Raw genomic sequence first — 13,620 nt, 5'->3', positions numbered from 1 at the left:
CGTCAATTCATTATAGCCACGAGCAGTTTTAAATGACAATTTTTCCTTTAGAAAGGTAATTTTGCTGTGGTACGGTTCTAAACACGGGAAAAATGCGCCACTTTACAGGCATACTATAGGACACCCCCCAGGAACGATATTTAAAGGAATATTTCATTTTTATTGTTTCACTTTAAGCATTAAAAAAAATCAAAAAAATCACTGCTCCCGAAAAAACGTCCGGTTTAAAAAAAAAATGTTTGCACTGATACATGTCCCCTGGGGCAGGACCCGGGTCCCCAAACACTTTTTATGACAATAACTTGCATATAAGCCTTAAAAATTAGCACTTTTGATTTTTCATGATAGTGTCCTATAGACTTTAACGGTGTTCCGAATTTTCTCCGAACACCGCATATTGTTCGGTGTTCGCAGAACATCCGAACAACCAAAGTTCGGCCCGAGCATAAGTTCGGGCCGAACCGTTCGCCCATCCCTAATCCTGAGTATATATAAAATACAAGCTGCATGAAATAGTTTATTAAATAAAAATAAAATGAAACAACCAAAAAACTGTTTTACATACAACACAGATTCCAAGTCCAACTGTGATGTCAGATTTCTTCAATAACCAAGTCAGTAGTGTGCAATGTAGGCCTTCCCCTTTAAACTTGGTTTCTTCATTTCCAGGATAAGGATTTACATTGCCTGCTTTTAATGCCATGAAATGGAGTCCTCTTCATCCTAGAAAAGTCATAACTATCTAGTGCAGGTAAGCAGGCATCGTGATACAGGCCAGTTCTGAAAGTCTTTCACTGTGTAACACAGTTATCTCCCATGTCCTGGGCGTAACGATCACTTATGGTAGTACGCAAATCCTCAATATCCTTTTTAAGCTGGTCTATTCCATTCCAATACCTTTCAAGAGACAGTAAATCTGATGGTTCTTCTTGGTCTTCTACAATTGATGTTGCTATTGAAAAGAAAAAATGTATAGTTAGCTTGAACAAAATGTCAAGAAATAACTACAGACATCTGTATGCTTGGATACATGAATATCAAAGTCTTGTATAGCTGTCATTTTCAAGAACAGACTTTTCAAGGTATTGCATGGTTGTGTCCACTTGGGAGAGTAATGATAGCACTATTCACATCACCAAAGCAGATCTCCAAATAAATCGTAACAAACTTCGATACCTACAATTGTCCACAGGCGATGCATCGAAAGCCTTAGCAAGTTGTCAGTTTAGCATTAACTGTGGCCAAGAATTACTGCTCTCACTCCATCCTATTATGTGTAGCACAACTGTCATTTTCATATGCAGGCACATCTGACGCATGCATTTACATGGAGGTGGGGAGAACATTTTTTATTTTTTTGTTTGACGCTACTTTATTATTTTTTTTTTTACAACGCTTCGTCATCAGACTAGAGTGGATAGCCCATTTTCACGTAGACCTGGTGGTGCCAAAATGACTTCTAGCAGAGAGCCAACAGTTGGCTTGACAGTAGTAAATATACTCCTGGCTGCTACAGAAGAAGTAAGGAGTGTGTTGAAAATTCCTTGCATCTGACGGCTTCTAAGGTTGCTCATCAGTCCCTAACCACAGGTAATCGCTTGGTGTGCGGATACATGCCAACATCGACAGCTGCTGTTAGCCTGTCACTACTTTGTAAAGGCTGAGTGGCCACCTCTATTTGCATACATCTGTCATCCCAACTGCAAGAGTCCACTAAATTCTTGCCACTGGAATCTTGTCAATGCGTGTAATCACCCATGTGAGGAAGGCCCAAGTCCAATCCAAGAGATCACCAGCACACCATGTTTAGATAAACAGACAGGACATTTTACGAAGCAACATTTCAAGGCCACTAGGGGCCTCTTAAACAGTGACTGGGAAGATCCACTCACCATGACGATAAGTAAAGAGGTTAAAACTATTGGAGGCAGAGTGCAAACCTCCAATTTACAGACCTTGAAAATGACACTCTGGACCTAAGCAGCTGATATTTTTCCTGGGACCAGGTGGTCAACAGGCATTCTCCAACTTTCAGAAGCTGGGGTGCTCCATCTCTCTGAAGAGGCCTTGGCACTAGTCTTAGCTGGCTTGGAGGGTCATTTCTTCTTGCAAAGACTTGGCATTGAAAGACTAAGAGGGATGAAAGGAACCCTTCCTAAAATTAGTTTTAGAAGATCTACTGGTAGAGGTGCAGGCCTTTTTCTTCTGGATGAGATTACTCTGACCCCCCCTGTGATCTCCAAATGTACTGATCCAAAGAGGGGCCAACTAGGCATTCGTTTTTCAAAGGGAAACCACTCAAAGCATTTCTTGCATGGGAGCTCATCTGACCAGCATTTGAGCCAGAGAATCCTGCGCGTGTGGTTAGAGACACTAGATTTGGCAAATTGCACCTGCCAAGCCATTCACACAGTGTGAGTGTAGACAAAGGCATCCCCAAGGATGGAACTAGAACTATAGGGCTTGCACTTAGTCCAGGCAGCAATGGTTTGACAGACTGCCATGGACGCATCCTTAGGTTGCATGGCAGGGCCTGTCAAGAATAAAAAGAGCTTTACAGAGTGCTTATAACTCCTTATCTACTGGTTGTTAACACAGGATTATCCTCACCAGGGATTGTGAGGATCTTGACAAGACAAAATGTGGTAGATCTTCTACAGGAAGTGTCCATTTAAAAAGGAAACTTTTCTCTAATGTGGCCCATACAAATGTACTAGGCGTCACTTGGGGGATAGGCACAGGAACAGTAGAGCTGCAATAGGTGAGCCAGTGATTAAATTTAACCCTAGCCATCCAGGTCCTCTTCTGCAACTATCAGAAGAGAGATTGGCCTCTCTTGATGCACTCCAAAAGGGATTCTAAGCGAAAAGGAGCACCATGGGCTGAAAGATGAGAATATCATCTGCCCACCTCTCTACCTTGGTTAATCAGCAGAGGCCTTGCATCCTTTGATAAAAATACAAGGCTTCTCCTAAATGGCAAAGAGGCAATACAGTTTACCCTATAGCCATGAGAAGAGGGGAAGGCTATTGTACTACTACCAGAAAACTGCGCTGCTAACTCTACGTAGCACAAGTTACAAAAGTATTATTACAACATTAGCAGCAGCTGGACCATTTGGCCCCACCTGGCCCAAATTATTTTAAAGTGCTAGGAATTCTCTTTTAAAGTGGTTGTACAGGCTGAAGGTTTTTTAACTTCATGCATTCTATTTCAATCTGTGTGTGGCCCTCCCTGTTCCACAGAAGTCAATTGTTGGCTGCAGCCAATATTCAGTTTATTCTGACATTAGAAGAGCCCTGCTGTCAGAATACAATGGCACAGTGGGGAGGATGCCTCCATCCACCTTGCTTGTGTGGATGGGGGAATCCGTTTGATTTACTTTTCATTCAGCCTGCTGGGGAAGGAGAAAAAAAAAAAAAAAAAAAAACCACACTAACCATGTATAGCCTTAAGCCTCCTGCCGCTGCATCTTAAGGGCAACATGTTTACTTGATCAACTCAGCTCTATGGACTATATTAGCACGTTCCGAACAATTTTAATACAAGTATAATGGCGACAAGCTTACAGTGTACTCCTAGTAGCATGGACAGGTTGGGGTCTGAGCCCTGCATTCTTTGGCTTAGCAGAGTGCAGATAGATCGTAGGTCCTTTTGACAGCGATTCATCTCTTTGAAAAGCTTGAGAAGTTGATTAGTCTCCATCTGTATAGGCTGTCCCTTTACACATGCCAGTCGCATCTGCTCTTGCAGAGTTACATTGCGCTCCATTAGATCCTGATTTTGAATTGCCAACTGGAGGGAAAACAAACATGTGGTTTTAAAAGAACAATGGTAACATGCGATGTTAGGTCAGAGAAGAATGAATTCTTATTAGTTGCTATGGGTTCTTTTGATTTGCCTTACTAAGCCAGAAATAGTCATGTTTATTTAGCAAGAAAAAGTATAGTCTATTATCAATAAATGCATATTTTGTATTGCAATTTTACTGTACAGTAGCTTTTGATGAGACACTTTCATTCTTGTGCTTGTTTTTTTCATTGCATGAATTATAGAGATTTTAGGTGTTAGAAACTAGAAGGTATCTTAAAAATTTTTGTTTTTTCTCTCTTATCGACTACTAGGATAATAATAAATTAACAACACAGGGAATGTATAGTTCCCCTGACAGCATATCAAACTGCAAGAAAAAAAAAAAAAAAAGAATACAGCAGGATATCAACCCTTCCTCACTACTCCCAACATGAAATTGATTTTGAATGGAGTTTCTCTTTACAGTGCATCTAAACCCAAAAACAAATGTTTACTATATTGCAGTTTATAATCCTAAACTGAGATGGCTACATTAGTTTTCTTTTTTCAGGTTTTTCTATCCCATTTCTACCTGGTGATACTGCCAATAACACTTGTCCTAAGATACCGTAAAAGCTCACTGTATCTGTGGAGGAGCAGCATTGTCACCTCAGGTTGCTTTCCTGATTTGAACTACAAAACCCTTTCCCTCTACATTACACAACAGAAGAGAATTGGGAATGCCAAATAACATTGTTTAAAATTTCAGTTCAGTTACAAGAACACACATTTTATGATGTTCATGTCACTCTGTGATCCAGCCTACCTGTGTTCAAAATGAACTTGTAGAACCTACAGGGTCACATTACTCTTTTTTTAGAACCTTAGAGTTAAACAATTCTCCATGTCTTTGCGTTCTTAATGTTGCCCACAAATTGAAAATACTGCCTTCCTGAACCTTGCTCACATGCATTTAAAGGTTTCAATAATGTATTAAAGTAGTTGTAAAGGCTAAAGGTTTTCATGCGACTAAAGGCTAGAGAGCCAAGTCTCCAGGAGACCTGGACAACACAGTCTGAGACTGGTGAAGTGTGGTACTGCAGTTGAAGCTGAGTGAGCAAATGAGCCAGGTGGCTTGGCATTTTTCAATGTTTGTATTCTGCTGAAGCCGGAGAAGATCCCCTGAGTGGGAAACTTTATGATGGACTATTTTGCCTTCTGCCACTTTAATAAAAATGGGCCACCAGGCCCTTAAATCTAGTTTGTCTGCTGTGGATTCCTTGTATAAAAACGCATCTACCACGAGAGCCAACTACCCCAATGTCACAGTATGAATGTATGTATGGGGCCTTGGATTATAAGCTACTTGAGGACAGGGGCTGATGTGTACATTATGTAACGTGCTGTGATGATAATAATAAATAACACAGGCAAGTTGGAAGACATGAACCAAGGAGGGTGCGGAGAGCAGGATTCTAGCTTGTAGCCTCTGGAAACCACCACCTCCACCTAAGCATCCAAGATGCTGGCTGTTCAAATGTCCATAAAGACTCACAGATGTCTCCCCATTTCGGAAAGTGGGGGCAATCCTTCATGCTGAGGAAGACTTTTCCGAGGGCTTGAAGTCCATGTTCTGCGAGTGGACTGGGTGCTAGGCTTGATCTTGGATTTGGAGGTTGAGGCCTAGGAGTATATAAGGATACCTTTTTGGCCTCCAGGATGGATGAACCCTTCTGGACATGTGAAGCAGGTGCTTTTCTTCTCATGTTCATGACAGGAGATGCCTAACAACCAGTCCAAGCAGTAGTTTAAGGCTGCAGGCATGAGTTCCTAACCCTCCATAATTAGAGGATCAGTCTGAATAACAACCACATCCCTTCTGATGACTTTAGCCCAACCAGCCAAAGTTTGGCAGACTAGTGTCACAGCCAGGGCAGGTTGCAAACCAGGGCCTGTCATTGAGAGCAAGGTTTTTTTTGTTTTTTGTTTTTTTTAAAGGAATGTCAATCACTTGTCTATGAGGTCTTTGAAAACAGGTGCACCTTCCACATGGATGGCATACTGCTGGAGCAACAGCAGGAGCAGCCCACTTTTTTTTTACCCAAGTCCTTCTGAAAACGGTACAGAACCCTTGTCAGGGTTCTTCCAGTTTTCTATAAGGATGATGGGAAACAATGCACCACGAAGGTCATGGCAGTCTTGAGGACCCTAAAATAACCCTAGGCACGAAACAGCACTAGTAGAGGTAGCAGGCTGACTCTCAATTTTTAAAAGTGATGCAAACTGCATCAATAAGAACCGAAAAAGTCGCCAAGTCTGGGCTTAATGGCAGCAACCTGCAACGCCTCCTTTTTCCAAAAAATAAAAATAAAATAAATAAATACTGAGGGCACGAAAATGGCTATGCTCAGAAAAGTCTAATCTTATTGCTAGATGATTAAAAGGCATCCATCTTCCTAGGACATTAGCAAAAAACTGAGGAATGGTGAAGTATGAGGGGTTATACCCAGCTTGCCATTGTTTTTTTGTTTGCCTGTGTCCTACTCCTCTTCTAGGTGAGGATATAATCAACAGTTTTCTGAATTCATGCATCCCTCAAGAAATGAGAAAAACTTTGGCCAAGTTAAAGAAAGACGAGTTGGCTTACCTCTTTCATTGCAGCCTTCAGCTGTTGCAGAACAGCTTCTTTGCGCTGAGATTCTTCTTTTAAGGCCTGACCCATGCCCTCTTCATGGCCGACCTGCTCTTCCAGTTCCTGCAGAGATTTAAGCATATTGCATGGCATATTGCATGAAATGTAAGGTGATAAGGCAAGGTCCTCTCTGCTGTGATTTCTTGTACAAGCTACAGATCGCTTAACGCTACAGTGTGGGAAAACTGATGGCACTCCATCAATAGTGCACCTTTAGTAAGTTTCAACACTACTTTAAATTTCTCTAAACCATCATTTTTAATTCTACTTTTGTAAAGACTTTTGGAGAAATTGCTACATTTTATTTACAATAAGTTTTAACCAGCCTTAAAATGGGACACAGGCTTTTTATTGCAGAAGAGACATGCAATGTCTCCTACTATAAACTACACCTACCTGCCTTCTCGCAGCGCTCCCTGGAATCTAAGAGGTTGGCCAGATCCCTGGGTGCTGGAACGACTAGCTTCTGCACATAGGCAGGTGTGACGTCAGTCTGCACCGACCAAAGAAGATGGCTGAAAACCAGCACATGGGGAAAAAATTCAGACAAGAGACCGTAGCAAAAAAGGTGAGCACTGATCCCTTTAGTTCAACTTTACAGGTAAACCCATAACATTAACAGTTTCTTAAAACCGTTACTTTCAGTGCATGCCATAAATGATAACAGTGAGTTACTTGTACTCTCAACCAAACTGTCAAACCATTAAAAGGTTGGTGTCATAGCTGTTTACATGGGCTTCAGCATAGCAACTGCAGATCAAACAAAGGTTAACATCCTCCCGCCCGGCCTATAGCAGAATTACGGCTGGGTGGGGGCTTTACTGTTCTGACTGGACATCATACGACGTCCTTCAGAACAGGCCACCCTCAGACACATTGCATCACCGATCTTGGTAAAGAGCCTATGACGTAGGCTCTTTACCACGTGATCAGCTGTGTCCAATCATAATGTAAATAGGAAATACCGGTTATTGGCATTCCTCTCCTCACACTGACAGCGCATGAGGAGGAGAGCCGATAAGCGGCTTTCCTCACAGGGGTGATCTTCCCCGTCGGTAATGCCTGTCAGTGCCCCCCAGTGATGCCTGTCCATGCCACCTATCAGTGCCCATCAAGCAGCCCATCAGTGACGAAGAAAATTTTCTTCTTTACAAAATTTTATAAACAGAAACTAAGAAACTTTTTTTTTCATTAAATTTTGGGGATTTTTCTTAGTTTGTTTAGAAAAAAATAAAAAACCAAATGGTGATTTAACCACTTCAGCCCCTGGAGATTTGGCTGCTCAATCACAAGGCCATTTTTTGCGATACGGCATTGCGTCACTTTAACATACAATTGCACGGTCATGCAACGCTGTACCCAAACAGGTGGTATTTGATCATCTCTGCGGTTTTTATTTTTTGCGCTATAAACAAAAAAATAGCAACAATTTTGAGGAAAAAAAAAAAAAAAAAACGCTTTTTTTACTTTTTTGCTATAATACCGGTAAATATTCATTTTTTTTTTTTGTAGCAATGGCGGCGATCAGCAATTTTTATCGTGACTGCGACATTATGACGGACGGATCGGACAGTTTTGGCGCGATTTTGGGACCATTCACATTTATACAGCGACCAGTGCAATTAAAAATGCATTGTTTACTGTGTAAATGTGACTAGCAGTAAAGGGGTTAACCACTAGGTGGCGCTGTAGGGGTTAAGTGTGTCCTAGGGAGTGATTCTAACTGTGGGCGGAAGGGCTGTGTGTGACACAACATTGATCACCGCTCCCGATTACAGGGAGCTGTGATCAGCGACAGCATCACTAGGCAGAACGGAGAAATGCTTGTTTACATCAGCATTTCCCTGTTCTTCCTGTCCGTGAGATGATCGAAATAGAAATAGAATCCGCAGGACCCGCGATCATGCTTATGAAGCTCCTGGCGGGCCTGGGCGTGCAAGCCGCCTCTTAAGGGGCAACGTACAGGTATGTGCCCTTCTGCCGACGTATAATCGGCGTGAAGTGGTCGGGAAGCGGTTAAAAAGCACATTTTTTCCTCAGTTTAGGCCGATATGTATTCTTCTGCATATTTTTGGGGAAAAAAAAATTAATAATCGCAATAAGCATATATTGATTGGTTTGCGCAAAAGTTATAGCGTCTACAAAATAGGGGATTTATGGCTTTTTTTTTTTTTTTACTAGTAATGGCGGCGATCTGCGATTTTTAACCACTTCCCTACCCGGCCATAGACAAATGACGTCCACAGATTGAATCTCCCATCCTGGGTGGACGTCATATGACGGCCTGGGCTTCCCGGCCGCCTAGGGGGCGTGCGCGTGCCGCGTTCCTTGGGACCCGGTGCGTGTGACCGGCGGCCGTGATGTCCGCCGGGCACCCGCGATTGCCAGGCCGGACCGTGGATCTGTGTGTGTAAACACACAGATCCACGTCCTGTCAGTTGAGAGGAGAGCGATCTGTGTTCCCAGTACAGCGGAACACTGATCGGTCTCCTCCCCTTGTACGTCCCCGCCCCCTACAGTTAGAATCATTCCCTTAGGAAACAGTTAACCCCTTGTGTCCCCCTAGTGGTTAACCCCTTCCCTGCCTGTCACATTTACACAGTAATCAATGCAATTTTATAGCATTGATCGCTGTATAAATGTGAATGGTCCCAAAAATGTGTCAAAAGTGTCCGATGTGTCCACCATAATGTCGCAGTTACGAAAAAAAAAAAAAAAAAAAAAAAAAAAAAAATCGCGATCGCCGCTATTACTAGTAAAAAAAATAAATTTTTTTTTTTTAAATGCCATAAATCTATCCCGTATTTTGTAGACAGTATAACTTTTGTGCAAACCAATCAATATACGCTTATTGCGATTTTTTTTACCAAAAATATGTAGAAGAATACGTATCGGCCGAAACTGAGGAAAAAATTTGTTTAAAAAAAAAAAAAAAATTCGGGATATTTATTATAGCAAAAAGTAAAAAATATTGTTTTTTTCAAAATTGTCGCTCTTCTTTTGTTTATAGCGCAAAAAATAAAAACCGCAGAGGTGATCAAATACCACCAAAAGAAAGCTCCATTTGTGGGGAAAAAAGGACGTCAATTTTTTTGGGTACAACGTCGCACGACCGCGCAATTGTCGTTTAAAGTGCGACAGCGCTGAAAACTAAAAATTGGCCTGGGAAGGAAGGGGGTGAAAATGCCCTGTATTGAACCGGTTAATCGGGACTGCGACATTATGGCAGACACTTGACACATTTTTGAGATGATTCACAATTATACAGCGATCAATGCTATGAAAATGCACAGATTACTGTGTAAATGTCACTGGTAGGGAAGGGGTTAACACTAGGGGCGATCAAGGTGTTAACTGTGTTCCCTAGTGTGTGTTCTAACTGTGGGGGGAGGGGACTGACTATAGGAGATGACAGATCGTAGTTCCTAGCTATTAGGAACTCACTATCTGCCTCTCCTCACAGAACAGGGATGTGTTTGTACACACACGCATCCCTGTTCTGCCTCTCGTGCCCGCGATCATCGGCACCCCCGCAGTGCAGCGAGCGCGCCTGCTATCCCGCTTAAAAGAGCTGACGTACAGCTACGATGGCTCGGGGGATCGTGCCGACCTGCCGCAGTATAATGACAGTGGCTGATCGGCAAGCGGTTAAATACCACCAAAAGAAAGCTCTGTCTCAAAAAAAAAAAAAAAAAAAATTTAGTTGGGGTGCAGCATTGCATGACCGCACAATTGTCAAAGCGCGAAAATTGGCATGGGCAGAAAGGGGGTAAAAGTGCCGGTATTGAAGTGGTTAAAGTGGAAATAAACCCATCGATTTAATGGCCTTAACCACTTGCCAACCGCCTCACGCAGATATACTGCGGCAGAATGGCACGGGCAGGCAAAATCATGTACCTGTACGTGATCTGCCTCCCACGGGCAGGGGGGTCCGATCAGACCCCCCCGGTGCCCGATCGGACCCCCCCCCCGGTGCCCGAGGCAGTCGGCTTCTGTCCGGGAGCGATGAGAGGTGAGGGGGAGGCCACCCATTCGTGGCCCCCCCCCCCCCCCCTCGCGATTGCTCTCAGCCAATGAAATCCTTCCTCTGCTGCTGTATAGTAAAGAGCAGCAGAGGAAGTGATGTCATCGCTCCTTGGCTCTGTATTTTCCGTTCCAGCGCCGAGGAGAGAAGACATCCGAGTGAGTGCACAACACACACACAGTAGAACACGCCAGGCATAGTTTACCCCCCCGATCACCCCCCCCCCCCCCGTCACACTGACACCGAGCAGTTTTTTTTTTTTTTTTTCTGATTACTGCATTGGTGTCAGTTTGTGACAGTTAGTGTGGTAGGGAAGTTAGTGTTAGCCCCCTTTAGGTCAAGAGTACCCCCCTAATAAAGTTTTAACCCTAATCACCCCCCGTCACCAGTGTCACTAAACGATCGTTTTTCTGATCGCTGTATTAGTGTCACTGGTGACGCTAGTTAGGGAGGTAAATATATAGGTTTGCCGTCAGCGTTTTATAGTGTCAGGTACCCCCATATACTACCTAATAAAGGTTTTGACCCCTTGATTGCCCCCTAGTTAACCCATTCACCAGTGATCACCGTATAAGTGTTACGGGTGACGCTGGTTAGTTTATTTTTTTATAGTGTCAGGGCACCTGGCGTTTATTACCGAATAAAGGTTTAGCCCCCTAATCGCCCGGCGGTGATATAAGTTAGGTTTTAGGGTCAGATAGGGTCTGCATCGCCCCAGGCAGCGTCAGGTTAGCGCCAGTACCGCTAACACCCAGGCACGCACCATACACCTCCCTTAGTGGTATAGTATCTGAATGGATCAATATCTGATCAGATCTATACTAGCGTCCCCAGCAGTTTAGGGTTCCCAAAAACGCAGTGTTAGCGGGATCAGCCCAGATACCTGCTAGCACCTGCGTTTTGCCCCTCCGCCCGGCCCAGCCCACCCAAGTGCAGTATCGATCGATCACTGTCACTTACAAAACACTAAATGCATGACTGCAGCGTTCGCAGAGTCAGGCCTGATCCCTGCGATCGCTAACAGTTTTTTTGGTAGCATTTTGGTGAACTGGCAAGCACCAGCGGCCTAGTACACCTTGGTCATAGTCAAACCAGCACTGCAGTAACACTTGGTGACGTGGCGAGTCCCATAAGTGCAGTTCAAGCTGGTGAGGTGGCAAGCACAAGTAGTGTCCCGCTGCCACCAAGAAGAAGACAAACACAGGCCCGTCGTGCCCATAATGCCCTTCCTGCTGCATTCGCCAATCCTAATTGGGAACCCACCACTTCTGCAGCGCCCGTACTTCCCCCATTCACATCCCCAACCAAATGCAGTCGGCTGCATGAGAGGCATTTTCTTTATGTCCTCCCGAGTACCCCTACCCAACGAACCCCCCCAAAAAAGATGTTGTGTCTGCAGCAAGTGCAGATATAGGTGTGACACCCGCTATTATTGTCCCTCCTGTCCTGACAATCCTGGTCTTTGCATTGGTGAATGTTTTGAACGCTACCATACACTAGTTGAGTATTAGCGTAGGGTACAGCATTGCACAGACTAGGCGCACTAACAAAGGGTCTCCCAAGATGCCATCGCATTTTGAGAGACCCAAACCTGGAACCGGTTACAGTTACAAAAAAAAAGTGTAACAAAAAAATATATATAAAAAAAAAAAAAAAAAAATAGTTGTTTTATTGTTCTCTCCCTCTATTCTCTCTCTATTGTTCTGCTCTTTTTTACTGTATTCTATTCTGCAATGTTTTATTGTTATTATGTTTTATCATGTTTGCTTTTCAGGTATGCAATTTTTTATACTTTACTGTTTACTGTGTTTTATTGTTAACCATTTTTTTGTCTTCAGGTACGCCATTCAGCTGCAGCGCGGATTTATTTATCTTGACAGCAACAGCGTTTGCTCCCACGATATATAAAGCCGTGACTCCAGCGGAGGTGATATATGCCGAAGCATGGGGGCAGCAGGGGCGGAGGAGCGATTTGCTCCTACCTTTTGCGGGAGGATGCCCCCATGCTTCGGCATATATAAATGGTGCATGTATGCCCATCATTAGAAGTGGGTGGATGAAGGGAGGTATTCTAATGGTGGGCATACCCACCGATCAATCTCTTTTTTTTCGTTTAGCCAACAGGCTGCATGAAGAAAAGAAAAAAAAAAAAAAAAAAGAAGATTACAATGTATGCCCAACAAGGACCAGCAATGTACTGGTATGTTGCTGGACTTTGAGTGGTTATACCAGAATGATGTCTGCAGGTTTAGGTATCATCCTTTTCAGCCAGCGGTCGGCTTTCATGTAAAAGCAATCCTAGCGGCTAATTAGCCTCTAGACTGCTTTTGCAAGCAGTGGGAGGGAATGCCCCCCCCCCCCCCACCGTCTTCCATGTTTTTCTCTGGCTCTCCTGTCCCAACAGGGAACCTGAGAATGCAACCGGCGATTCAGCTAGCTGACAATAGAGCTGATCAGAGACCAGAGTGGCTCCAAACATCTCTATGGCCTAAGAAACCAGAAGCTGCGAGCATTTCATGACTTAGATTTCGCCGGATGTAAACAGCGCCATTGGGAAATTGGGAAGGCATTTTATCACACCGATCTTGGTGTGGTCAGATGCTTTGAGGGCAGAGGAGAGATCTAGGGTCTAATAGACCCCAATTTTATAAAAAAAAAAAAAAAGGAGTACCTGTCACTACCTATTTCTATCATAGGGGATATTTACATTCCCTGAGGTAACAATAAAAATGATTAAAAAAAAAAAAAAAAAAAAAAAAAAAAAAAAAAAAAGAAAAGGAACAGTTTAAAAAAACAAAAAAAACAAAAAAAGCACCCCCGTCCCCCCCCTGCTCTCGTGCAAAGACTAATGCAAGCGTCGGTCTGGCGTCAAATGTAAACAGCAATTGCACCATGCATGTGAGGTATCACCGCGAAGGTCAGATCGAGGGCAGTAATTTTAGCAGTAGACCTCCTCTGTAAATCTAAAGTGGTAACCTGTAAAGGCTTTTAAAGATGTATTTAGTTTGTCGCCACTGCACGTTTGTGCGCAATTTTAAAGCATTATCATGTTTGGTATCCATGTACTCGGCCCAAGATCATCTTTCTTATTTCATCAAACATTTGGGCAATA

At 43.4% G+C, this 13,620-nt stretch overlaps 1 protein-coding gene across 2 annotated transcripts in view; it reads right to left on the bottom strand.

Annotated features, from left to right (window-relative positions):
- Nucleotides 1-504: 504 nt before the first annotated feature.
- The window catches only part of CEP85 (centrosomal protein 85), a 62,005-nt gene continuing 48,889 nt past the window's right edge, over nt 505-13,620 (bottom strand). For both annotated transcript variants that reach the window (XM_073616139.1, XM_073616141.1), the window contains 3 exons: nt 6,440-6,547; nt 3,570-3,795; nt 505-952 (listed from right to left, as the gene is read on the bottom strand). In XM_073616139.1, coding sequence (XP_073472240.1) covers nt 792-952; nt 3,570-3,795; nt 6,440-6,547 — 495 coding nt within the window. In that variant the 3' untranslated portion in view covers nt 505-791. The remainder of the gene's footprint in view (nt 953-3,569; nt 3,796-6,439; nt 6,548-13,620) is intronic.

This window comes from Aquarana catesbeiana, linkage group LG02, assembly GCF_042186555.1.
Source record: "Aquarana catesbeiana isolate 2022-GZ linkage group LG02, ASM4218655v1, whole genome shotgun sequence".
Taxonomy (NCBI): domain Eukaryota; kingdom Metazoa; phylum Chordata; class Amphibia; order Anura; family Ranidae; genus Aquarana; species Aquarana catesbeiana.
This window is presented reverse-complemented; position numbering and strand designations above follow the sequence as displayed.